This window comes from Cryptomeria japonica, chromosome 7 (genome assembly GCF_030272615.1).
Source record: "Cryptomeria japonica chromosome 7, Sugi_1.0, whole genome shotgun sequence".
NCBI classification, from domain to species: domain Eukaryota; kingdom Viridiplantae; phylum Streptophyta; class Pinopsida; order Cupressales; family Cupressaceae; genus Cryptomeria; species Cryptomeria japonica.
The window spans coordinates 762,091,129-762,118,376 of record NC_081411.1 but is presented as its reverse complement, the minus strand read 5'-3'; the positions used below and the strand labels follow the sequence as shown (position 1 = coordinate 762,118,376).

At 39.7% G+C, this 27,248-nt stretch overlaps 1 protein-coding gene across 2 annotated transcripts in view; it reads right to left on the bottom strand.

The window, feature by feature from the left end:
- The window catches only part of LOC131030061 (mediator of RNA polymerase II transcription subunit 33A), a 206,596-nt gene extending 179,681 nt beyond the window's left edge, over window positions 1-26,915 (bottom strand). The window contains exons 1-2 of one of the 2 annotated variants that reach the window (XM_057960744.2): window positions 25,966-26,915; window positions 8,070-8,180 (exon numbers count right to left, since the gene is read on the bottom strand). In XM_057960744.2, coding sequence (XP_057816727.2) covers window positions 8,070-8,180; window positions 25,966-26,243 — 389 coding nt within the window. In that variant the 5' untranslated portion in view covers window positions 26,244-26,915. The remainder of the gene's footprint in view (window positions 1-8,069; window positions 8,181-25,965) is intronic. The other variant, XM_057960743.2, reaches the window with a different exon arrangement.
- Window positions 26,916-27,248: the final 333 nt, after the last annotated feature.

Here is a 27,248-nt window from a genome sequence, read left to right as displayed (position 1 = left end):
GCGAAGACACCTCACAACGACCTAATAAAGAAAAATCTTTGCCACGCACAGGTACATTGGGCGGTCCAAATGCCAGTTTTTTGCATAAAGGATTTTGAGGTAGTTTTGTGTGCCATGATTGGCACTTATGATAGACACCGCCACCAGTCTGTATTTGACTACCAGCACCAGCGGATAACTATTTCCTTCACGGCAAGCGAGTTCAGAAGGGTTTTTGGCATACCTGGGGTGAAAGGAAAAAAAATTGATACTTCACAGAAAATCACTCCAGACGCCCGTGCCACCTTGCTACAGTTGATGTTGCGTGATAACCTCACACGGGCAGAAAAAGATAGCCTCAAAAGTGCTGGTAAGAGTAGGAGGGTCAAGAAAGCATTTTTGGCGAAGGGAGTATGTAGATGCTTGTTGTCTGTAATAAAGAGTCGCCTTACATGTGCCAGTCGCATAGCTATCGCACAAATTGTGTTGATGAATGGGCTGTACAATGGAGTGGTGTATGATTGGGCATCACTGCTAGCGGACAGGATGGACAAATTCATGACCCTCCAGTATAAGAAATTTTACATGCCCCATCATGCCATTGGGTTATTTCTTGATGCAGTTCGCATGCAGATTACCCCAGGCTTACAGCCATTGGAGCCACAGGGTCGTGTTGCACCGGACCAACCGCCTATATTTTACTGGTCGCATCTAGATGTCTTGGTACATGGCGCTGAGGCACATTTGGGCACTAAAAGGAAGAAGCCCGCCATGTCAAAAACGGAGTCCGACACAGAAGAGTTTGAGGCAGAGGAGGAGGATGCTAATAGCGGCAGGGAGGAATCTGCCGACACCTCCCAAGTGAGCGGAGGGAGTTCCGGTTGGCAGGTAGAGGGGGTGACCAGTTGCCCAAAGAGGAGGTAATGGAATCGGTAGGCACAGAAGGGTCTGCACGAGCCAGTACTGCTCTAGTATCGTACCCGGCTCGGGTCCAGTTTACACCAGCACGCTTACCGGAGACTTGTCAGTTGGCGGTGCCACAGTCATTCGAGACAGTCAACATAGTCACCACTGTGCCAGTACCTAGCTTTGGGCAGCCTCGGGTGACGATCGCTATGACACCACCGAGGGTCAAGACCACAGCAGGGATCGACTCTGAGGTGGCCTCAATTCAACAGGATGGACCGGGTATCTTGGCGAGTGTGGGGGCTTCCATGGAGCAGGATGTGCCAGGTGTGCCAGGTGTGCCAGGTTATATGCAAGAGGTAATGATGGAAGCAGGCGCTCTCCAGGATGACCTCAATGCCTGTTTGAGCCGTTACCAGCTCATACCCGTGGCACCTATAGGGGAGGCCGCTCTATCTCCAGGCAGGGAGATGCATTCTCTAGATATCATTGATCTCGAGGAAGGGAGTTCTCCCAGTAGTAGGGCACTTCAGAGGGTTGCTTAACCCCCGGCGGATGTAGTAACCAGTCCTTACAGAGAGGGGGGGTGCCTGTGGGAGTTTAGCAGGGTGCGGGAGAGTTTGTGCAGTTCATTGCCGAGATGACTCTAGGAGCGCAACGGCTTGTGACCTCTGCGAGACTCCAGGAGGATGCAGCCATGGTCGAGAGAATGGAGAGGTTGTTGACTTTTGCCCGCACCGGATGCAGATAAGAGTTTGTGAGGTGTTTTGAGTCCGCCGGGTGGCCTGACATGGAGAACCTGGGGATGCTGGAGGCTTGGCACCTCACTGAGGGGGTTGGCGAGACCCAGATGCAGTCCTTATTGAGAGAGATGGAGTAGGCCTTCCGAGAAGGCTATCTTTAGCTCCAGAGGACACAGCATATGGCATCCACAGCTGAGGCCTTGCACGTAGCAGCAGTGACGGCTCAGGAGGAGCTGGCTGCAAGGTTTCAGGAGATTGAGGCTACATTGGCACAGACTCGGACAGCGATGGACATTCTGGTAGCCGATAAGTCTGCCTTGGTTATGCGGCTGGAAGAGGAAAGGGCATCCCGAGCTCTATTAGAGACTCAATTGGTTAGTGCACTGGAGAGCGTCGACAAGAAGGATAAGGAGGTGTTGGAGGCAGCCTATATGGTTAAGACTGCAATGGAAAGGCAGATGGTGGTAGAACGAGACCTGAAGAGGAGGACTGATCAAGTGTACGAGCTATGTGGGCGATTGGCTTCCACCACTACACCACCACCGGCGCCTTCTTCATCAGGGACACCCTCTGCACCCCCTTAGTTCTTGATTTTGGGTTCTGTTGTAGCAATGTATTTCCCATTTTGTTTGTAAGTCGTCCGGAGACGACCTTTCTTTTTGGGGGGGATGATGTTGGCGGCAATAGTACAAGAATAAAACTAGTTAATTAAGTTGCATTTGTCCTTGTTAGCTCGGTAACCGAGGGATGGTAGTTATGGGTGCGACGGTTGCCCTCGCACCCCCTCGGTACCTTTATATACCTTGGAAGGTAACTTGTAAAGACACACATGATTATGAATGGAATAGCATTTCTTATGTTTTATCAGATATCTATGGCATTATTATTTTGCATTAAGTATTTTGTCTGTATGATCTAAACTGTTCAGCCAGAGGGTAAACAAAGGCTAGAGAGATTGCAAACAAAGCCCTATGTCTAACTCATTTGATAATTTGAACTATCAATTACAAGCAATGGTTTATTAATTTTTGTTTATTTTTCTTTGCATTACGTTTAATTTTTACATATCCAATGATGCCATTTGGCAATTTACCAACTCAAACCCCTTGGCTCTCTAGCCCCTCCAAGCTAGGGTCAACTCATTGATGACATCAAAATTACCCAAGCCTCTAGATGAGGCCATTACCTCCTCTTTAGAATGAGAACTATATGTAGACATCAAAAGCTTCTAAGGGTCCTACAAGAAACTCGACAAATAATCAAGCCAAAAGCAGCTCCTAATAGGCAAATTCTCCCTTCAAATATAAGAGGCATTGAAGTCCCCAAAAAAACTCCAACGCTTATATAAATCAACTTAATTTTGTTTTAATGAACAACTCAACCAAAGAAAACACAAAGCTAGAACACAAAAGGGGCATGGTGTGGTAGGCGTTTCCTCTTCTATGCAAGAACCAAAACCATTATCCAATGGGATTACTTGAGGTATGTTCTCACAAACCAACTGTCACAAGTTTGGTGCACCACCACATATATTTTCTTTTGTTGATGGCATACAATTTTTATGGTAGCTAATGTCTACATCCCTCTATTGGTCAATCTATACCTAGACTATTGGCAATATGTGTTGTCATTGATGTCAAATTGATGTTTGGCAATATGTGTTGTCATTGATGTCAAATTGATGTTTGGCAATATGTGTTGTCATTGTTGATGTCAGCTTGATGTCAACCTATCATACTTATATAGAGATGGCTTGGTGCAATAGAAGCAGTGAAATGGTGTGTGATCAGCACTTGAGAGAGATAATTTGACATGATCGGCATGATTAAAGACAGTCTAGAAGACCACCAATTGTATCCATGGCAAAATATTAGTCTAGATGTATGGTATGTATATGGTAACACATATGCTTTATACTTTGGGTGAGGAATGCAATCATCTTGATTGATTTCTCTACATTTCAATGAGTCAAATGAAGGTTTGCAATGCTTCCGGTCTTATTTGTATGGCTAGAAAAATTGTCTAAGGCATTAATTATGTATTTTCCTAGTCTGTGAGTTGGAATTTTGGTCATTCTACTGCATTACATGATCTGGTTATGCGGTTCTGGAGTTAATTTTAGTAGTGTGTAAGGAGTCTAATTCCTGGATTTCAACTCATACACTTTTCTACAATAAGAGTTATAAGTGTTTGTTCTCCAAATTACAGCATATCAATGTTATGTGTCTCAAAGGTTTTACCAGAATGATTTGCATTCCTCTGGATGGATATCTTGTTGTGTGGACTTGGGAATATGTTCAGAGATGTGTAAGGGTTCCTACATGTGTGTTTTAGATGACTGGATGCACCACAATGCAATATCTAATATGTTGTAGTGTCACAGTCTGCCCGGGTTGCCCTGTTTCTATTAGTTCAGTGGGTTTCTCCACTTGCGCCAAAATTTAATGATCAATTACTTCTAGAGATGATTGAAGAAAGGTTGCAGATGGTCCACATTGCTTTTACTTTGGTCCGCATGATGATTTTGGTTTCTCCCCAGTGGCTCGAAGATGAACAGTTAGCAATTTTGGTGTTGTTGATGTTGATTGGGCCGATAGATTGGATTCCTTCATTTGTGGTTGATCCTGGCCTATCTTATTGGCTTTGAAGGATGTTTTGAGATGTGTTTGGGGTTCAGCTGTGTCTTGGGTTGATCGGCAACCTAATTTTGTTCATGTTACATTTGTTTGAAGCCGGCCTTATTGAACCACACGTTTCATTTTTAAGGTCTTTATGGAGCCAACCTAATTGATGTATTGAAGTGAAGCGGGGAGTATTTATAAAAGGACAAATCATTTGTGAAGTAAGTAGTATGGAATAAGTAGGTGATGTATCAGTTGAGTATGAAGTGTGTGAAGTCAGTTTGATGAAGTAATTGTGCTACAAAGGGACTGTAACATCAGCATATGTCAGATGCTTCTTCAATAGCAGTTCATGTTCAAGTTTTCATTGTAATCTTCATTTATCTTACTACCAAACCATTGCAGGTCCCTATTTCATTGTATCTTGCTCTCCAAGTCTTTTCCAGGAGCAATGAGCTTCCTTGGGCAATGAGCCCAAAAATAAACATTGTAATATATCTTTCATATGGTGTGAGTTAACTCTCACCACGGTTTTTTCCTCACTGGGTTTTCCACGTAAAAATCTTGGTGTTCTTGTGTGGTGCATGCTTTGTTTCAGTTCTTACCTTCAGCAAATCTGATTTAATGTTTAAATGGCTAATGGATGTTTAAATTTTAGTTCATACTGAATCACCCCCCCCCCAGCATCCAGTGTGTTCAACATATACTACCTACATGACTTTCTATAATGGCTCCTCAGAAAAGATAAATGAGGAAGCCAACTCAACACAAGAATAGTGGACAAACGACAGACGTGATCCAACAAGCAAGCCTTGTAGACCTGAATTTTCATGTGACAATTGCCATGTGAATCAATGTGGCATTCCAAAGTCGAATTGAGGGAGGTTTTACCTCATCTAATGAGTACTTACAATTTTGAGGGGCAAAAGCCTCCATAAATTAGGAAGGCGTGATCCAAATTGTATCATTAAAGTTCACCTTGCTTCAGTTGTGATTGTTTTTCCATGGTTTATGTTGTCTCCCAGTTTTGCACCTTCAAGATTTCATTCTGAATGGATGATCCCATGAGATGAGATCAGCATCCAGGCTTGAACTTTTTACCAAAAGCTATATAAGGGAGCTAGCGCTTTACAAGAGACACACTCCTCTACTCACTTCTAGATCTGCATGACCATGGGAGGAATCCCTAAACATTTTGCAAAGTGGATTTACTCAAGAAATAGACAGATACCCAATTGGTTGTTACAAACAATCCTATGCATCTACCTCCCCTATTTGCAGATTAGAACCATAACAAATGCAGAAATGTGAAATGCATCTAACATTAATCATCATAATAGAAATCATTATAGTTTTCAATGAGTGGATCAACTAAATATAGGTCCCTTAAGCAATGCAAAATCGCTTTGAGGATTAAATTAAATGGATTCACCAAGATTTTATAAATTAATTACTGAATCCTTATTGTTCAGTCAACTTCAGAATATAGAGAATCGTTCAAAGCGTTGATCAATATCATGCAATTCAGACCAGTCTTGAAATCCTAAGCAGAAAAGAATAAATATCATTGGATTATCAAGAGGGTTACTAATTATATGTTTGAATTACCTAGTACACGTCACAAAACATCAGATCTCCATAAAATTAGAAACAAATTTCAGTAGCATTCAAATTCATGTCATGTTCAAAAGAATGGAAATATCAAACCAGAGGAGATCTCATCAACAACAGAAAATTATTCAAATGCCAAATTGTATTAAATGTGAAAAGCATAGATGTCATACTTGTCAAGTATTCGTTGAGTAAAATACAAAACGAGTTTTTCCCATGTTTACTCTTCATCCCCAAGTCAATAAGGGGGCCTTGGCCATCTCAAGGATGGCTAGCTGTCCCTAGCATTTCATGGTCCCTAAATATTTTTTCCATTCTAGTGATGTTTCCTTTTTCTTTAATTTGGGGTGTGGGGGTGAGGGCAAGGGCAACAAGGGGGGATGGGGGAATTGGGAACATAGGGCAATGTTCCTAAACCATCCTCATATCCCCTAAATGTTTCCAATGGGAGAAGAATATAAGGGGCATATACACAAACTATTCGGCTTAACATACATATATGAATCTCTCATCGGGACATTTCATGGCCTAACAATTGCCATGAACGTTGATACACTCAAGTTTGATTCAATAACATGCACGCACTCAAACTCAAATGATGAAGTCATGAAAATATAATACAAATTGTTTCAGGGGATCATAGAAAATTGGATAAGTATGCAAGAAGCTATGAGGAGGGTCCAAACCCTCAGTGAATACATTTTGATCACTTTTTTGGGAAAAGCAATGATTTTAGAGCCACTGACTTTGTCCCCTACAACTAAACTTGCAAGTCTCAATGGTAGACAAATCTACCTAACAAATCCATGCCCTAATGAATCCTCATCTTTAATGAAGTGGCAAACAAACAAATTTGACAAGCATGAATCTGCCCAATACAACAGAGAAGAAGTTTAACCACCCAAAACCTAAAACGAGAAATTCTGCATTCCAACAATTGAGATGTAATGTCTCTTGAGTTCATCTGCCTCAACTTTTATAGCCCACTTGCGTATAAAAAAGTTTCATCGACACTTGTAAATGGACATCTAGAGATGTAGAATGCTAGTACAGCTGATTGTAGGACTGAAGGGAGTTAAATTGAGTGAGTTTCATAAAAGAGCAATCTTGTACATGCATCCGCTTAGTCTCAAAGTGTTCCTAGAGGCTCCACAAAAGCAAATGTCTTGTAAATCTTGCTGAATTAGTTGACATAAGTAGGAACAGCCCCAAGTTGCTAGACTTTTCTGCTATTTAATTTCTCCAAGGAAAATTCATGTCACTTCTCTGTGTGAATGATTTTTATTCTTTTACTTGCTCAGTTTTTTGTTTGCACAACTACAGTCCCAAAGTCCAATGCTTGCATAGCTTCACAGTTTGATGTTCATGACTGTTATAAGCAAAGTATTTAAAAAAAACAATATAAATAAGATTTATCAGTTATAAATATATTAAGATCTTTGTTGATGAAATATCTAATTTGTAATTTTTTTATTTTTTTTCCTCTATTCATTTGTAGTAGCCCATATGTCATCCTTATTAGTTGGCATGTGATGTATACTTTGAACCATTCAAAATTGTGTCCCCTCAATAAAGCATAAGTTGAAAATATTTTTCTTAAAAAATATATGGTTCAGATTAGAGCAATTAAACTCTGCAAGATACTAATTTTGTGATAAAGAAAGGGTTTCAGTCAATAGTCATATTTAAAAACGAATGAGTTTATTAAATAATCTGTTGATTCTGTAAATTCGTCTAACAGTTACTTTGTATTGAACCAGCTTCCCATTTATTATTTGAAGGTGTTATCCTCTTCTTAGAAAGATTGAATACTGTTTGAAACTGGCCTTAGGTTTTTGCAATGTATTTATGTCAACAATTTTAGCTTGTTTCATTCAGCTTTACACTTTAAAAAAGTTAATTACAGAGGAAGAGATAATTTATTGACTTGAGCAAGACAAATATTGAGAAATTATACAATGAGATGAGCAAGATAGGAAAGGAAGACAATGAAAAATAAGGTAAACCACACAATGGACTTAAGAGTAAACTTTACCAATTTCTCTTTAACCATTGAAACAGGATAGTATTAAACACAAACTATATTGTAATTCCTGTCTATCTGTGAATTTTATCTTTCTTTTTCACTAAAAATGATTAAATACTAAAGAACAAAGTGTGGCTTTATTGTTGTTATCAAAGAGTGCTAAAGTTTGCAACATGTACTTACTTCTTGCTAGTGGAAGTTGTATTAGTTAAAGCTAACGAAAATGAATATCTACCAAGAAGTTCCAGATAAAGTCTATAAGCTTCTGGCTGAATTTGACGATAGGGAATCACTCTGCAATTCAATTAGAAACAAAATATAGATAAAGATTGTATATTAAAAAAATATAGCCCATATAACATACCATTTAGAAAGAGTTACTCTGTGATCTGTATCTGTGCTAAGAAGAAGGAACGATGCAAAGGCAACATATTTAATGTGGTTTATGCTTTAATTCTATTTTGTGTTTAAAATTCAAATCCTCTTATACTAATAAATTAATAACTATGTGGTATTGAATAGATTGTGTTCAGACTCTTGCAGAATAGGAATACAACCTTGTTCGAATTAAGGTATATAGACAAAAAGGAAAAAAATATTTAGATGTACTCATGATCATCAAGCAATAAGCGGCACTAGACGTTTCAGTCATTACACACAAGGGCTTTAATAAGGCATGTCCAATTTAATCTAAAGCTAAGTAAATACATATTTTCCCAATCAAAAACCATAAGAAAAATTGTCTGTTGTATCCAATAAACTATAGAAGTCCATTTACCAGGAAATATTACACAATGCTAATTAAAGTTTTAGCCAAAAATATTGCTAAAAAAGAAGACTAGTAATAAACTTTGGCAAATAAACAATGTAGTCCGTAAATCACAAGAACTGTAATTTTACATTGAAACTCATAACAATTGTTCATGAATCAAGTTACCTAAAGCATCTCAACAAAATTCAAGTGTAAAGCCAAGAACAACCATATTTTTCAAGTCAGAAGGTTCGTAACACCAAAAAACAAGTCAGAAGGTTCATAAAAACCACTGTATTACTACAACATGAGGGAATTGTATGTGCTGAGCAAACCAATAGCAGTAATAATTGAAATATTGACCACCAAAAATTGGGTGCTAACAGTGCATGCCTTCACTCTTGTGTCAACTCCCGTAAGAAATTTACTATTAAATGTGCAGAGTAAACAGAGATATCATTTGCAGAACATAGAAAAACAAATGACAATGTCAAAACAATAGAGTTTCAGAAAGATGTATCATTCATTACCATATGCAATGTGTCCAATAATCAATTGGTTCTCGACACAACAAAATGAGTACAATAAATACTATTCGATGGTTGGAAGGAACTACCGAACCGAAATACTTGTCGGGAACGAATGACAACATTACAAAAGTAGCCGAATAATCCTTATACAATTAATACTCGAATAACAAATTATTCATTTATGAACACCAGGCAAAAAGTGCCAACTGCATCAGCCCCCTTGAAAACGAAGTTGTCTTCCAGATGATGGAAACAAAATGGGAGCTAGAACACAACAAAAATGAAGGAAATTACTAGGAAGGATGAGAGGACATCCTTAGAAGCATAGAGGATGTCAAGGCAAAAGCCTGGGAGGGTTGCCACTAAAGGCGTTAGAGGTGTTGGTTGCCACTAGGTCCCTCTCCATCAACTGCTTCTTCGTCTTCTTCAAATCGCAGTCCTTTGTCATCATTTTCTAATCCTTTGTTGCCAACTGCCTCACCGACTGATCTTCTCTGTGAGTTGTCGATCCTTCTCTGCTAGCTATCGATCCCTCTCTTCCATCTAGTGCTCATGATCTGCAGCCGCCTCCTCAAAAGTAGTAACACAAGAATGCTCTTAGATAAACTACTCCTTGAGTTTTTGCGCTTGCTCATCTAGGACCTTCCGAGCCTACTTTGCCTAGCGAAGGGCACTCTCGCATTGGGTCGTCAACTCATCAATGGCAGTTACCAAACAATGGTGCCGAAGGAACAAGTCCCTAAAACATAGCTCCATGCCATGGAGCGCTCGTAGCACACAGCCATGGAGGCCTCGTCCTATTGGCCACCAAGGAATCCATCATCTCCTGTATTTCCACCCTAGGCCACCCTTTGGAGATGAAGCACTGAAAGAATTCGTCATTGCATTCGACCTACATGAAAGCTAGGATACACTCAACAGCATGCGCGACCAAGGGGTCGTGGTCGATATTAAGTTCCCTCACAATGTCCCCCACTACCCAGAAAGGTAGCCATAATCTCTAGTTGGTGGATGCAACGCCGGACCATACCAACAAGGTCATGGGGGTTCAGCTGGCTAAGGCGTTAAATAGTCTCATCCCAACTACCTGACAAGGACTCCTCTGCTCTGCCAGCAAGGGCATGAGAGGCTGGAGGTTGGGACAATCGGGCCACTAGCTACTACAGGTCAAGTGTCAACCCTGGAGGTGGATCTAGAAGTGACTCGAGAAGAGGGCTTAGAGGTTGATCTAAAAGTAATGATGTAAGTAGTCCTGGAGATGGATCTAGAATTGACAGAGTGCTCGGCACATCCTGTACTAAGGGTGACTCTCCTGGAACAAGTGCTCCCACAAAAGATGCTATCCTGTCCAACACAACGGTCTCTAAGAGTAACCCACGAGACTCGACTAGAGATGCATCAGGTGGAACTCCTAGCATATCCAGCCAAGTATCAAAGTTCTCTTCTAGCTTAGTAGTGCCCTCAGCTAGCACGGAGGAACCTACCGATGGAGCGACTAGCACTGCAACTGACTAAACAATTGATGGAGGCACAACAAGGGTCGGCAGAGGAATTGTTGCTAGTGATGCTCCAGCAATGTCCCCAATGACAAACGCCTCCTCCACATCATCCTTGACAAAGCCTGTGGTGTTAGCCACAAACACGCCTTCGACGGTTTCACTCGCAAAGGATAGCTCAATGGCCTCCTTGCTGCTACTCTCGCTCTTGGGCTCCTCCTACTGCCTTTGCCTCTTCCTAGCGGGTTGGATCTACTCTACACCACCCATCTGCACACCTAGGTGGGCCCTGTAAAAACAATTGTCCATGAAGGGTCAAGGCGGCCAACCAATTGTAGGCAACCCCACTTGTCTACCAACACGTGTTCAAATGGCATCTAAGAAAAGGCCAATGGCATGCTGTCCCATGCAAAAGGCCTTGTGCTGCAAACTGAGGAATTCTCAAATCCCCTCTGAAAGTATACATGTCCAATTATAGACCCTCCTACACTTAACCCAATTATCAAAGAAACCATCTATACTGCAATGTCTAAGGCCCAACTTGCCCCAATGAGTCGGCTCTTAAACAGGTCTAAGATGCACCTCCATTCAACTGTAGCAATAAAGTTCTTCAACCCTCGACTACTATGTAATATCCCCTACTTACATTGGACTAAGAATGCAAGGAATATTGTCAAACAATATGCTTTCCAACCTGCTGTTATAAGTTTATGTCTTACTGGTATGTTGTCTCAGAGATTTCAGTTTGGTTAGGGGACTGAATAATCACATATTTCTCATATGGCCGTCTACTGATGGTATGATATCCCAATATGCAAAACACAATAGACTTATAATTATCTATGAGACTCATAAATATGCACTTTCAGCTATCTGACATTTTGTCAAACATTTGTTCTTCAACCTTCAACCCAACTGTTATAAACTTTCTAATTGTTTGTTGTTGAATACTTGATGTTTTAGTTTGATTGAAACTCATAAATCATAACCACATGAAGAGATGCAAAAGCCAAACAACATCTACAGCCAATAGACATTATTTCAAACAATTGGCATGCATCACATAAGCTGAAAATAAAGGGATCCTTACTCCAGACATTTGCCACCAACTCTGAGCACCTTTATTGAATGCAAATTCAAATATAATCAAGCAAGCTGAAAGCTTGCCAATATAGGTATACCCACAAATTTCAAACTGTCATATATAGCTGTCTATGATAGCATTAAAAGTAACACCACTAAAATTATCAGCTATAAGCAACCTGTTTTGTAAGGTTGCCCAATGTCAATGTGAAGGAGCAAGCAATATCTGAAAATTGTACCAAAATCATGCCTTATACAAATCGCCCCTGTTCTTGGAGTCCTCAGAAAATGATTATTAGTTGATAGCTGCTGCAGTCCGTCTTCATGCCAAAACTATCAGACTATCTATAGGAAGCAAGCGCTCTAGTCTTGTAGCAAATTTGGTGCATGAACTGTGCTTACTTTGTCAAATCATGGACTCCTACTGTTTGATTGCTGCAGATGTAAAGTCAATTTAATAAATAAATATCAGCTCAAAACCCTCATCTCAAACCCCAAACATGATCACTGTCCCTCTCCAAAAGTGGTGCTATCACCAAATAGGAAGTTCGATGCTTAATCAAGAGGACATGAACAAAATCGTGGTGATGATGGGAATATTTCGATTTGTGTCTCAGATCTGATTCTGCACCTGCAACCACACTTATTCACCTTCAATTTGCTGCTAGGAAGAATCTCCTTGAGCCCTCAATAACAATCGATGCCAATATGGTTTTCCATGACAAAATTGTGGCACCTCCTCACAATTATGAAGTCTGAAAATACTGAGACAAGACCTCAGCAAATGGAATTTACAATTAGCTCCAAATATAAAAAAATTACTTGATGCCAAGAATATCTTCTTTCTGCAAATTTGTCTTCGAAAGAAGACCTCACAAATTTGGTGCTGATGTAGACTCCGTCACAAATCCACTCCCAAGAAGAAGAACTAGGGTTTCGTCCAACCCTTCTATCAATTTGCTGAAGGTTTGCGTCCTCAAAGATTCAACTAATGCAAAGAATCAGTCAATTCATCAAATCGATAATCCAAATCTCCAATGATCATACAATGAGACTCAACCTCTATTTATCCTTATTCCTCCATACGTCTCATCAACTTCTAGAGGATTCTAGAAATAATATTATTTTATTTTAGTGACTTTATAATTTAATATTTTATTTTAAGTCACTAATTAATTAATTAATTAAATATAAAGTCACCCCTTTTAAATTTTTATTTATTTCATGACTTTATAAGAAATTAATTAATTATTTTCTCCTTATTACTCCACTTAGCCAAAAGGCAAAAGGCTAAAACTTCATAAAAGGCTAGAAAAATGGTGACATTACAATCCGCCCCTCCAGAAATTGCTTGACCCCAAGCAATCTCCGCTGCTCAACAAAAACATCCTGAAGAATCACACCACCTGGATTCCAAATGAAAAACTGTGCAATGTCCCTGTCAACATGAAAGAATTCCTGTAACACCAACTATATCTGCTGAATCAATTCAATCACATCATCACGTGCCACAGGAATATAAGCCTCAATCCTAACATTACCCGGATCCCAAATTAATCCATCAATCCTACCATATGTGATGAAGATGAAATGACTCCTCAAATTACCATGAATCTCCCATCCTGGAAAGCAATGTAAACCCAAGAAACCCATCTCATACTCATTCCCCATCGAATAGATATGTCCCCACACTTTTGTGCCACTGAATAGCTGATGTAGACCATGCCAAACCTGAAAATGCCTTGGAAATCAAAACTTGACAGCCACTAACCCATGCAGAATCAAGGTAGATTAAGTCACCAATCAACAAGTAGATAGCTGCCATATCATAAGAAATAGATGCACACTTCAAATTAGTAATGTAGGTGTCTTTCTTAACACCCCAAAGTAATTCATGTGTGGCTGATCTCATAAGGTCACTATGCTCATGTTCTATATGGTTGCAACGTTCCTTGACCTTTTGTAGATGTTGCTTTGTTTGGGCAGCTAGCAACTTAGCTTGTCTAGCTTTCCTTAACCACACTTCACACATACTTTGAGTCCTTTTTACTTCTTCTATGCTATGATGCACAAAATCATACCCCTTACTATTTACATCAGCAACCCATGTCTCACGACTGCCTTCCCAAACTTGAATGCCAACATTAGGGAACTCCATGACATTGTCTTCTCCATGATTATGAGTTGCATTACCCTGAGGATGAAGAGTTATAACAATGCTGTTATAACAATCAGCACCGCTGTCATGAATTTGTGTCATGCCTTCAACTTTCACAAGCACTTCTTCCTCATGCTCAACGCTTGTAAACTCATCTTCACAAACTCTTGCAGGTGTAAAGACTGTAATCTCATGAATATTATGGAACATAATGCTGCTGTCCTCAAACAAATAGGTGATGATGTCATGCCATTGCAAAGTGTCTCCTTCGTCATGTGTAGTCAAAACAATAGTGGCTGCTCCACTAAGACAAGGGTCAATTTCCACATCCACCCAAGTCTGATATAGAAAATTAGAATGCTCATGATTTGAATTCATCCCTCCTAGCTCATCTTTAACACCCAATTCTTGAGTATCTTCACTTGACAACACTATAAAACCCTCAATCTCATGTGTAATAATTATTGTCTCATGCTGATGCAAATGAACCTTACTGCTGTCATGAAAATCAGAACTGTTGTGGCTCATATTCTCCATGCATTCTTCATGTTTGACACTCATATCTTGCATGCCAACATTCAAAGCTTCTTCCACAACATTTTCTGCACTAACCGTGACATCTAAACCACCGTCATGCTCTAGAGGAGGTCTGCTGTCATAAAACAGAAAATCAGGAGCTACATCATACTTATCTATAGTGCCATTAATAGTCTCAACCAAGACTTCATCCTCTACTAACCGTCCATTACCAAGTGCTGGTTCAAGAGCTGCCGTCAAGGGGAAACTAAGTGTATCATGTGCCATACTTTTTGTCCCATGGCTGCAAGGTAAATCAGCATGTGTATAAGTCTCCTTAACCTCATTATCCGTGCATTGGTGTTTAGGCTCCCAAAAACCTTTGCAAATGAAGCATAGACCTTGTCTTCTCATTTCAATCTTGCCCATTATGGGCGTTCATGTAACCTGATCATTGAGTTTGGAAGTAGAACCACCTTCAAAATTTGTTTTAGTAGCTCTTCCATACCTGCTCACATTGTGCTCATGATCACTTGTAGGCTGAGAAATTTCCTTTTTCTTCGATTTCCCAAATATTCCTAGATATCCCTGTTTTGTTTCCGGAACATTCAACAAATCTCGCAAGTTCCTCATCAAATCAACAGTGGATTTGTCGAAAGCCATCTTTCCCTCTGTACTTCCCCAACAGGATGGCAGGAAACCGCTCTGATACCACTGTAATATCCCCTGCTTACATTGGACTAAGAATGCAAGGAATATTGTCAAAAAATATGCTTTCCAACCTGCTGTTATAAGTTTATGTCTTGCTGGTATGTTGTCTCAGAGATTTCAGTTTGGTTAGGGGACTGAATAATCACATATTTCTCATAATGGACATCTACTAATGGTATGATATCCCAATATGCAAAACACAATAGACTTATAATGATCTATGAGACTCATTAATATGTACTTTCAGCTATCTGACATTTTGTCAAACATTTGTTCTTCAACCTTCAACCCAACTGTTATAAACTTTCTAATTGTTTGTTGTTGAATACTTGATGTTTTAGTTTGATTGAAACTCATAAATCATAACCACATGAAGAGATGCAAAAGCCAAACAATATCTACAGCCAATAGGCATTATTTCAAACGATTGGCATGCATCACATAAGCTGAAAATAAAGGGATCCTTACTTCAGACATTTGCCACCAACTCTGAGCACCTTTATTGAATGCAAATTCAAATATAATCAAGCAAGCTGAAAGCTTGTCAATATAGGCATACCCCCACAAATTTCAAACTGTCATATATAGCTGTCTATGATAGCATTAATAGTAACACCACTAAAATTATCAGCTATAAGCAAGTAAAGAACCTGTTTTGTAAGGTTGCCCAATGTCAATGTGAAGGAGCAAGCAATATCTGAAAATTGTACCAAAATCATGCCTTATACAAATCGCCCCTGTTCTTGGAGTCCTCAGAAAATGATTATTAGTTGATAGCTGCTGCAGTCCGTCTTCATGCCAAAACTATCAGACTATCTATAGGAAGCAAGCGCTCTAGTCTTGTAGCAAATTTGGAGCATGAACTGTGCTTACTTGGTCAAATTGTGGACTCCTACTGTTTGATTGCTGCAGATGTAAAGTCTGTTAATAAATAATTATCAGCTCAAAACCCTCATTTGAAACCCCAAACATGATCGCTGTCCCTCTCCAAAAGTGGCGCTATCACCAAATAGGAAGTTCAATGCTTAATCAAGAGGACATGAACAAAATCATGGTAATGATGGAAATATTTCGATTTGTGTCTCAGATCTGATTCTGCACCTGCAACCACACTTATTCACCTTCAATTTGCTGCTAGGAAGAATCTCCTTGAGCCCTCAATAACAATCAATGCCAATATGGTTTTCCATGACAAAATCATGGCACCCCCTCACAATTATGAAGTCTGAAAATACTGAGACAAGACCTCAGCAAATGGAATTTACAATTAGCTCCAAATATGACAAAATTACTTGATGCCAAGAATATCTTCTTTCTGCAAATTTGTCTTCGAAAGAAGGCCTCATAAATTTAGTGCTGATGTAGACTCCATCACGAATCCACTCCCAAGAAGATGAATTCAGTTAGTCGTCTGGATTTAGGGTCAAGCCTTAGGGTTTTTAAATTTTGTCTTTTCAGGCCAGAATCCAGTCGTTTTTGAGATCTTTTGGGCTTCCTTTTTTAGGATGCAAATTTTGAATGCAATGAATTCGCCAGAGTGGTCTAATTTTCAATTGGAATATTGATGCAAAGCTTAAATTTGTCTAAGTGTTGAAAGTGAAATGTGAATTTTTGTCCGATTGAATATTTTTGACCAAATTTTGACCTTTTTTGATTTTGATCCTGGGCATTGGAATTGATTTGTTTTCGCCTCGTGAAGTGTTAAAATGTGAAAAATCATGTTATTTTGGCCTGTAGGAGCTAAATCGCTCCTGTCCCTCAGTGAAGGACGGGAGCTCATTTTCAAATATCTCACTACTCCTGCAGAGTCCGGACAAATTTCGAGTTGGAAGTGATGGAGAGCGGCGAGATCTTTCCATTGAATATAAATTGAAGATTTTCATGAGCACAGAAATGTCTCCAGGAGAAAAATCGCTCCTGTCCCTCAGTGAAGGACCGGAGCTACAAATCAAATTTCGCCTTGTCCTTGCGAGATTTCGATGACTTAACAATTTGAAAGGGTCCAAAGGAAGATGCTTTGCCAAATGAATATAATTTGAGATGCAAAAATGAAGGAGAATGACCTAGAATGCTAATATCGCTCCTGTCCCTCTCCAAGGGACCAGGGCGAGGTACCTTGTAGCTCCTGTCCCTCTCCCAGGGACCAGAGCGATTTCCTTCATTAGGCAAGATCCGAGCTAAAATCAAGGCAAGTTTACGTACAAAGGCAAAGGAAAACATGAGATGAACGCATTGAATACAAATTGAAGATTTTTTAGACGTCCACAAGAGTGCTAAGACCCAGTTCGCTCCTGTCGAGAGGAAGGGACCAGAGCGATTTTTGATATAAATGATTTTCTTGCAAAGTTACAGATGATGTCAGGACATGAACGAATGGAGTGGAGCATGACGAGTCCGTTGAATATAAATTTAGAACCTGACAAAGTGAAATAAGAGCCACAAAAGGAGGATCGCTCCTGTCCCTCTCCAAGGGACCAGGGCGATACAATGGTGATGTTACTTCCTATGCAAGTTCAAGGTCGATCCAAGTCAAGACAAGGTGGCGAGGGACATTTCAAGGCGTTTTTAGCAAGCACAAACATTCAAAGGTCGTTATAATGAAGAGATTTGCACCCTAGGACCTAGTTTGCTCCTGTCCCTCTCCAAGGGACCAGGGCGATGTTAGATGCATTGGCCATTTCATGCAAGTTTTTACGTAAGGACAAGATGTTGCAATGTTTTAGAGGGTCCATGGTATGATAAAAAGATGATATACAAGGGTTTTGAACGTAAAATGATCATCATTTTGAGCATGGAGACTATATCGCTCCTGTCCCTCTCCAAGGGACCAGGGCGATTTGCTTTGGATTCCTCGTTTTGCTTCAAGTTCAAGCTAAGTCAAGACGTCATAAGATAGCATATGGTCCAAGGCATCGTTTGAAGATAATTCGCAAGAATGTTGAACGTCCAAACATTGCCAATCAAGGTAAAAGCTCACATCGCTCCTATCCTTTGGACAAGGACCAAGGCGATATCACCAAAAGCGCTCATATTCTTTCAAAAACGAAGCAAGGCGAGGTTAAGCGAGGTAAGGGACGACGTTTAGAAGACATTACAATGAAGATCGAAGATAGAAGATGCATATTGAACGTGGAAATTAGAAGATCGCTCCTGTCCTTTGGACAAGGACCAGGGCAATGGACATCCAAAAGGGGACCCATGAACGCACACAAGGCAATCAGATTCGAAGGACCATCAAAATGATCAATTTTCAACGTGGAGATGAAGGAGTTGGACGTAGAAAATGCAAAAACCAAGACAAAATCATGGATCGCTCCTGTCCCTCTCCAAGGGACCAGGGCGATGAGGTACGTCCCTTCCATTTTCATATTTTTGGCGCCAAATAAACAAATTCAAATTTTCTTAAATGCCAAGTTCGATAAAAAATTGAAAATCCATTTTAACTTGCATTTAATGTGGCGTTGCCTTTATTAATTATTTTGCCTTTATTTTTTAAAATCGAAATTTGCAAAAATAAAAAACGCAAGGCATTAATAATTAATTAACTAATTAATATAAAATCGATTTCAAGCGCTCATGTATCCAAGTCGGCCTTCTTATTTTATTAAAAATCATTTAAAAATCATTTAAAAAGGTGTTTTTATCTTCAAGTCGGCCAAAGGGGATGAAAGGGTGAAAGCGCTATATAAGGGGAGTGAAAGATTTCATTTTCACACAATCATTTTTTTTATCCTTCATGCGAATTGAGGAAAGCAAAGGTGGTGCGAAGTGTGCTTGAAGTGTGGAGTGCGAATTAAGTTGAAATCCAAAGGTGGCGCTAACATCAAAGGGTGGTGCGATATCTTGAAGACTTCATTGGAGCGAATTTGCCATGGATTAAAGACCACGTCGAAGGTGCGAGACTTGGAGATTTGTTTGTGCGAACTTGAAGATCCATTTGAGCAAATTGACAAAGGCGATAATTGAAGATCACGTTGAAATCCAAAAGGTGGCGAGGTTGATTTTTTGAGGAGACCACATTGAAGATCTATTGTTACCTCAATTTTGCCTAGGCGATCTTTTCCTTTTTGCATTCTAGAGTTAGCTCTCTATTGAGGTATGGCGATTTAATTATTATTGCTTTATTCTTTCGTCGTCATATTTTAAATTTTGAAGTTTTGAATTTTGAATTTCTTTGCTCAATCGTTGTTTTTCAGGAAATGATAACTCTAGAGACTTATCATGACGTTTCCTAAAAACTTCTCTCTCTTATTTATGTTATTCATTGCAAAATCGAGTTCTTATAATGAAATGTTGTGTAGGCATCAAATGGAGGTCTCTTCAAGGAAAATCAAGCCGGATCCAGGACGGTCTTCGCCAGGACGGTCTTCGCCGGGACGGTCTTAGCCAGGACATGGGCGACCTCTTTCAATCCAGCGTTCCAAGGAGACGTACATCATCGTCTTGCACATCAAGGACGCAAGGAGTTAGAACAAGGGCTCGTTGAAGAAGTAAATAGTTCCAGATAAATTAATTAAAGCAAGCCTCTCAACGACATCAAATTGAATATCTAGCAAGCTACCAGTGTCAGATGAGGTGGCATCCTAGTCATCACGTCTCCAATCAGTGAGGTCCATCTCAGCATGTCCAGATTCAATGTACTTAACTCATGGAAGGTGGCACAAACTCCGATGTACCTACCCCGGCTATCCATTGGTCGATTTTTCTAAAGAGGACATGTGTCCAAGCAATACAATTTTGTCATTGGTCAAGCATTAAATGTTATGTAATGGTTGTAACAAACCCTAATTAGGGTTTTTCATTGTTGAATCTTGGCCATTGATCTTGAATTGATCTAAGCCATCAAATTGTATTGTGGGCACTATATAAGCCAAAACATTTCATTTGTAAAAAAATAATTTAGAATTAGAGAGAGATAATATAGAAATAGTTGAAAGTAGTTAGTAGATAGAGAGTAGAATAGGAGGACAAGGCAAGAAATTGTTGCCATTGATTGTAAACAAACTCCATTTTCATTGAAGTAATGGTGAAATGTGTCGTTTTCTTGCAATTTGCATGGTTTCTTGTTGAGTCTTCAATCTTAGATGGTAGATAATTAGATGAATGGAGGAAATGTGCTTGATTGATGGTGAAATTCGTATATCCATACTACTAGCAGTTTGTTGATTGCAGACTTGCCTTGCGTAGTCAACTGGAATCGTTCAGCCTAAGCTCAATTTCAATTTGTCGCCTCTTCATTGATATGCATCAACTTGGATGGTATCTATGCCTGCGGTGATGATTTGAACATCATAAAGCTTCCCATAGAAGATCGCACTAGTCTTGTGTAGATGTTCCATTGATGTCAAAACAAGACCTAGTTAGAGTTTCATCAAAAAATCAATCATTGCTCCTACATTCTTAGTATTAGGATTAGATCCTCTCTTCGCCCTTATCCTTTTTCCATTTTTTTAATCTAAGTTAGTAAGAGCCTGTGTCCAGCAAAGCAGATCGGAAGTTCAATCATCATATGTAAGTCCCCTTGTGATTCCAGCAAATCACATCGTACCACGAAGAGCTTATCCACACGTGGAGACCCCACTAAAAGAACCTTGGAGTCCATCTAACTGATCCTTTTTGCAGATCTTCAGCAGTTAGAGACTATTTTCTCAAGAGAGGATAAGATGCCTTTAGGTATTTTATTCTGTGTATGATGGTGTATAAAATACACGTCAACAGAGCTCCTTGTGAGGGTATCCCAAATACACTGGTAAATTTTGTCGGCCAAAAAGAAAAAGTGACGTCTTACCCCTTATATGGTATAATTGATTTGTGCGCGTGCCTATTGTAGTGGACCACCATTGCCTTCAAATAAGGTTTGAATTCGCACACATTGAACAAAGGGACTTGCACGGCCTTGTCGACCTGCACATGAATGAGAGCCAACTTCAATGGGTGCTTCTCCTCTGCTACTTTCCACTACGTGTGGTATTCACTTCCGCTCAGAATCTCCTAGGTGAGAGCATCTGTCATGATTATGTCATTTCAGACTGACTTCCCCAACTAAATGCAAGTCGTAATCTTCTTTCCCTTACTACTACTTGATTCCACAATTGTAACTCTAAATGAACACTGACTCTCTAGCAATTTATAATCTCTCTGAAAACCATTGTAATAACTACCTCCTAGAGGCTGCCATACCAATGAAATTGCTCTGCCAATAGCAAGCTATACCACCTTGAACTAAACAAGGAGCCATACAAAGTAATAATGTTGTTTGGGGTTGTGTGGCCATACCAAGTCAAATGGCCCAATGCAAACGGATACAAAAAGGATTGCCCGTACCAAATATGCCAAATGTTGTCGTACTAGAGATAGCAGTACCAACTTACAAGGAGGTCGTACTTGAAGGAAAAGTCATACAGTACAATGGCAAAGATGACATCGTACACAGGGGTTTAAAAATTGTGGTCATACAGGATAAATACCATGTAGTCGCCCTACCGAGAGTGGCCATATGGGATAAAGTGTAGACTGTACTAAATAAAGTGCAAGCCGTACGAGATAAAGTGCAAGCCGTATAGAAAATTTGTGAAGAGCAGAGAAACTGAAAAGTGTAGACCGTACGAGAGGTTCAAGTAGAGTGCTAAAGAGTAATGGTCATATAGGAGAAAAGAGTTGTTCGCCAAGCATGATGAAGACCCGTACATTGTGTGTCTGTCACCATGTACAAGGGAAAGTTTGCTCAGGTTGTAACAAAACTTTGTGTAATTGTCATACACGATGAGTGTAGAGAAAAATGCGTACCCTTCCACCTAGAGTGTTTGCTTTGAATGGAAAACAATTTCACCAATATAACTTTATATGCTGTCAAGTAATTAAAGAAATCTGTTGAGCTTTCCTTCCCTTCAATATTTTAATTTTTAGAATTATATTATCGACTTCAAACTTTATAGTATTTTTCAATTATTCTCTCCCACCGTTTGGCACTTTAATAACGTTTGCCTTCATAATATTTTCTAATTTTAATATTTTAATATAAACTCTTTCCTCCATATTTTTCCCATCGTTGTCTTTTTCAATTTGAATTGCTTCAAAATATTTTTTTGTCTTCAATTTCCTAATTTTTCATCTTTTCACCATTTTTTATTTTTTCATCTTTTTTAATTTTCCAACAATTCCTCCTTCCTGCTCCTTTGTTTTATGCTTTTTATTTCTCCCAACCTCATCATCCTTAATTTTTCTTTTTTCTTTTCTACTCCATTCAATTGAAACGTTTATAACCCATGCAATTGATGTAATGAAACACAATCACATCTTGGTATCTTCGTTTGAATGTGTTGAAGATACTCATCTCTTTGTGTCAAGATTTATTACCTTTCTTTCATCACCATTGCATATTAAAACACATTTGGTGATGAAAAACCCTTGTAATTTGTTGTGAAAGCTCATTTAATATTTGTATGTCTATCGTTGGGGTTTTTGTTAATCAACATTTTTTAGTTTTCTCTTTTCACCTTTTTGTACTTTCAGGTTGAAAGTACACAAAAACTACAAAAAACCCCATTATATGAGGGAGCTCCCCCTCCCAAATGCAAAGGAAAGTTGTTACCCCAATAACAACTTATCCAACAGTTGGGACATTTATCACTGCCCATTGAATGAGTTACTTTGAAATCTGCAGTGACAAATCTGTATACCAACAAAACCCTTTATTGTAACCAAATATTTTATTTTGCACAAAACAGAAATATCCAATATTCAGATTTATGAGTCCAAAACTTAGACACATGATTGTGGGAGCTTCCCTGCGTTTTCAAGCTTGTATTTTCTGTTATATTTTAACTTTCAACACCTGTTTCGCCTATGGAAACTATTTCAGAGACATAAGAAGTAAATGCACAGTACAGAATAATAGATGCTAGTATGCCATAAGATAAGTGTTATAACTCCAAAGAACAAGTATATTTTCCTTCATATAGTCTCCAATTACAATGATGATTTCCCGAGGGAACAAGATACAATATATAATACCCGAGGGGGTGCGACCAACCGTCGCGTCCAACTGCCCTTCGAGTGAACTAACTGACTCCCATAACACACAATTACCGATGATGACGCAACATAATGACGACACAATAACATAATTGATTATTTCCGACTACATCATCCCCCCCAAAAAAGAAGTCGTCTCCTGACAACTCAAAACAAAATAGGGATGACATACATGACTATCAAAGATAGAATCAAGGAACAGAAGAAGAAGGGGGCTGAGAAGGCGTCCCTGAATCAATGGCAGGTGGCGGGGCTAAGGAAGATGCAAGTGCCAACTATGCTGCAGTTCATACACCTGTTGTGTCTGTGTCTGGCCATGATGAGCAGCTCTCGGTCCAGTTTGCGACCTCTTGGTCTGGCAGAAAGGTCACGATTGGGGGTGTCTCTTTTGAGGTTTCGGAGGATTCTATTACTCAAGCGACGGGTCTCTCACTAGAAGGGAGAAAATGGAAGAGGACCAGCGATATGTCTAATAGTGAAGGTATGAAACGCTTCTTCAGAAACAAGGAGGAGCCGGTGAAATTGCAGGGTGGTTTTGCCCATGAAGAGTTGAAGCACCCTTGGAACCAAATCTGCCTGTTAATCATGAAATACTTTACTCTGGAAGGCCGCTTCAAGGTATTTTATTACTACCACATCCCTTTGCTCAATCACTTCAGCAATAATGATCTGCTTTGTTTACCTTTTTTCTTATTGCATTCTCTAGAAGCTTCTATTAAAGAAGCCCTGGACCCCAAGAATGGGGACAAGCCGCCAATTCCGCTTCACCAAGGCCTTATTTACAGGCTCTATGATTACCATAGGTCTCTCTGCCATCCTAGGAATTTAATGTTGGTTCATCCCTCTGCTTCGGCTTCGAACCGTTTCACGGTCTTCCCTTCTGGCCTGGATTTGCCTAGGTTTCTACAATTTGCACAGAATGCCCTTGCAGCCGCCCAATTCCCCCCCTCTGTTTCTATCACTAAAATTACCCACTTTGTGCCCTCTCCCTCCACTAGCAAGGAAAAGTTTCTTACCCCCACCAAGGGCAAAGGGAAATCTCCGGCGAAGCGCAAGAGAATTGTCATAGATGATGACTCTTCGTCGCATAATGCGGAGGAGGAAAACCCCTCTCCGGACATGGAAGGAAGGAGGAGATCCCACAGACTTGCGTCTAAGGGGTCCTCGATGAAAAAAGTGAAAACCCATCATGTCTATGAGGCTGAAGAGGATTATATGGATGACAAGGAGATGGAAGATCTTAAGGATGTGGAGACTTCTGGGCCCCCTATGGATGCTGGAAATGATAAGCTAGAAGGGGAATTTGTGGACCCTATCAACCTGGTGGACCCGGAGGAGGTCATGAATATGGTGGGCTTGGAGGATATGGAAACCCAGGCGGTTACTGTCCCTGCTGAGGATGCGCTGAAGACGGCCGAAACTACCAAGGAGGACAAAGAGGACTTGGAAGTGGAGACGGGACACAATCTTGAGCAGAACAGGGAGGGCAGTGCTGCTGATACTGAATTCCCTCAAGGGATCCCTACTATGGAGCAAATCCAGCGTATCAACACTGAGGTCAAGATGATCCTGAACCAGATTGAAAGCCTGGCGCCGCTCCTTGATATGAAGGCCATTATTGATGAGGTAAAAGAGCTGAAACGAAGGATGCAAATCCGTGATACCCAGATCATCAGTGTTAGCAAATTCTGCCTGCAGGTTCTACACAGCTCGGCTCTGACTCTCTCCCTCCTGAGAGAGCATACTGCAGAAAGTGATGTTGAAAAGGAGGAGGCCAGGGAAATGTATAAGTTCCTCTTCAATGAATGGAACAAGGTCGTGGATATGACTGGGGTTCGCAAGTCGACCCCTTAGGTCTTTTTCTGCTGGTTTTGGTTGGGGCTGGTGTCCCTTGTTTTGTTGGTTCGAACTCTTGGTGTTTTTTTATTCTAAAACACTTTGGCTTTTAACTGTTTTTGTGCTGTTATAGTGTTGTTAGGGTACTGTTAATAGTTCATGCTATGTAAAGGGTCAGTGCCCTAGTTATCACTGCTTTTTTAATCAAAATCATTACATATGGTTTTTTTAATGTAAAGATACAATTTTCAGTCAATCCATTTTGTGTTCATTCTTGTTGAATTTATCTATTCCCCTCACTCAAATTCTTTTCAATTTGGTTTATCATTGGTTACATGAAACACAAATTCATTTATATTTAACGGGTAGTCAATAATGTTTACTACCAACCAATTGTCAAAATTCAATCAAACTGTCAGTTTCAACTGCACTGAAGAACCTAATTTAGCAAGTAGGATTGACGTTTAGTGTCAGAAGGCATCACTATAACAAACAGAAACTGAATTCGGGTATCAATGATATCAATTCAGTTATAGTTACAAAATGCATGTGCTAACTTACAAGAATGCGATATAACACTATGACCTTCCTTCAGGCATCAATACTTTTCTTTATTTGGAAACGTGACCCTTTTTGCGTAGTAATTCTTGGGTAAGTTATGAGCCGCCTATTTGAGGAAGTGTGAGATTAGCTTTTGCTCATTTGTATGCCATAAATGTTACACCAGAAGCTCGTCAGATATTTTGCCATTACACCACAACCGCTTAAACATTTGGAATTAGATTTTGACTATAACCACAAATTTCAATTGGTTCTTTAAATTTGAGAATAATTATTCAACCTACTATTAAAGCGTTTAAGTCTTTTTGGGCAGCCAGACCCTGCGATGGTTCTGTGAAAGCCTTATTTTGTTAATTGAAATTCAAACAGAAAAATAAGGTTGATGTCAAGAATAAACAAATACCTGGAAGTCAATAATGCCAAGATAAGTAACGAAGGCGTCATGCTGGATGACATAGCCTGGTCAATGTACTTCCATAAAATGGGTCCATTGTTGCTCCAACAGAGATGCGATATGAGCAAATGTCCCAGTTCCACGGAGGGCATGCTGACAGCTGCTCCCCTGAGGCACTTGCTCACTTCAACTGCCCACAGAAGAGGGGTGTCCCTCTGTTCCTGGCACACCCTTGTCACCTCCACCACCTGCTGCTGCCACACCCATCCTTCCTCCTCACTAACCATATCAAATCAATACCCTTTCAAATCAATCTATAAGCATGCCCATCAGACGCAGGGACCTTCAAATTAATAAAGAACCATCCCATCAAAAACAGGCCAGGCCCACTGAAATCAAACTATAACCATACAATCACATATAGGCCCCTTCAAATCAATATACTGCACCAAATAGACCTTATTGTTGCCTCCTCAGAACCCGTCTCAGCTGAACCAACTCAAACCAATCTACAACTTATTAACATAATTTCAAAATCTGCGGTGCACCCAACAACCCTACTGAATGGCTCGGAAAGTTAATAAAATCACACCCAAAAGACTTAAAATCAGAAAATTTTGAAACACAGCTTTTTCATTCTGGATTTTGTGTAGTGAAAAACATGGGCCTGTGATGTCCAAGATGTTTATTATGAATATAGTTAATAGAGACGGTGATGTCGAACTAAAAAAGGACGTGGTTTTTGGGGAACAAGGAAAAGAAAAGACAGATGTATTAGAATGAAAAAGAAAGAAGGGCAACAGCCTTTGTTTACTCCTTTTAGTGTTTGGACTGCTGTAGAATCTTCAAGGAAAGTATTCATAATTATTATTAATAGAAGCTTCTAATTGATTTGGGACCAAAATCAATTGTCATGCCTTGCGTGATAGCTCGTCTATGCCGCTATGAGAAGCGTTGGAAGTCCGTTTGACCAAGGCACGAAGAGCCAATTCATGTCACACGCCTTGATAAAACAGATTTTTTCAGAGTTTATGATAGTAATAAGTGTTTATGATCATAACGGTTAAATTTGATATTTACTTCTGATTTTATAGACCAATGGATCATTAATAAAACAGAATGTTTTCAGAAGGTATGATAGTAATAAATGTTTCAATATCAGAAATATTAAATTTTTACAATTAATTATGAATATTGTGATATATTTATGGATTCAATTGTATTTTATTTCCAATCATACTCCATGATCTCAATAGCTCTCTCATCCTAATGATGGATCATGAAGTGTGATC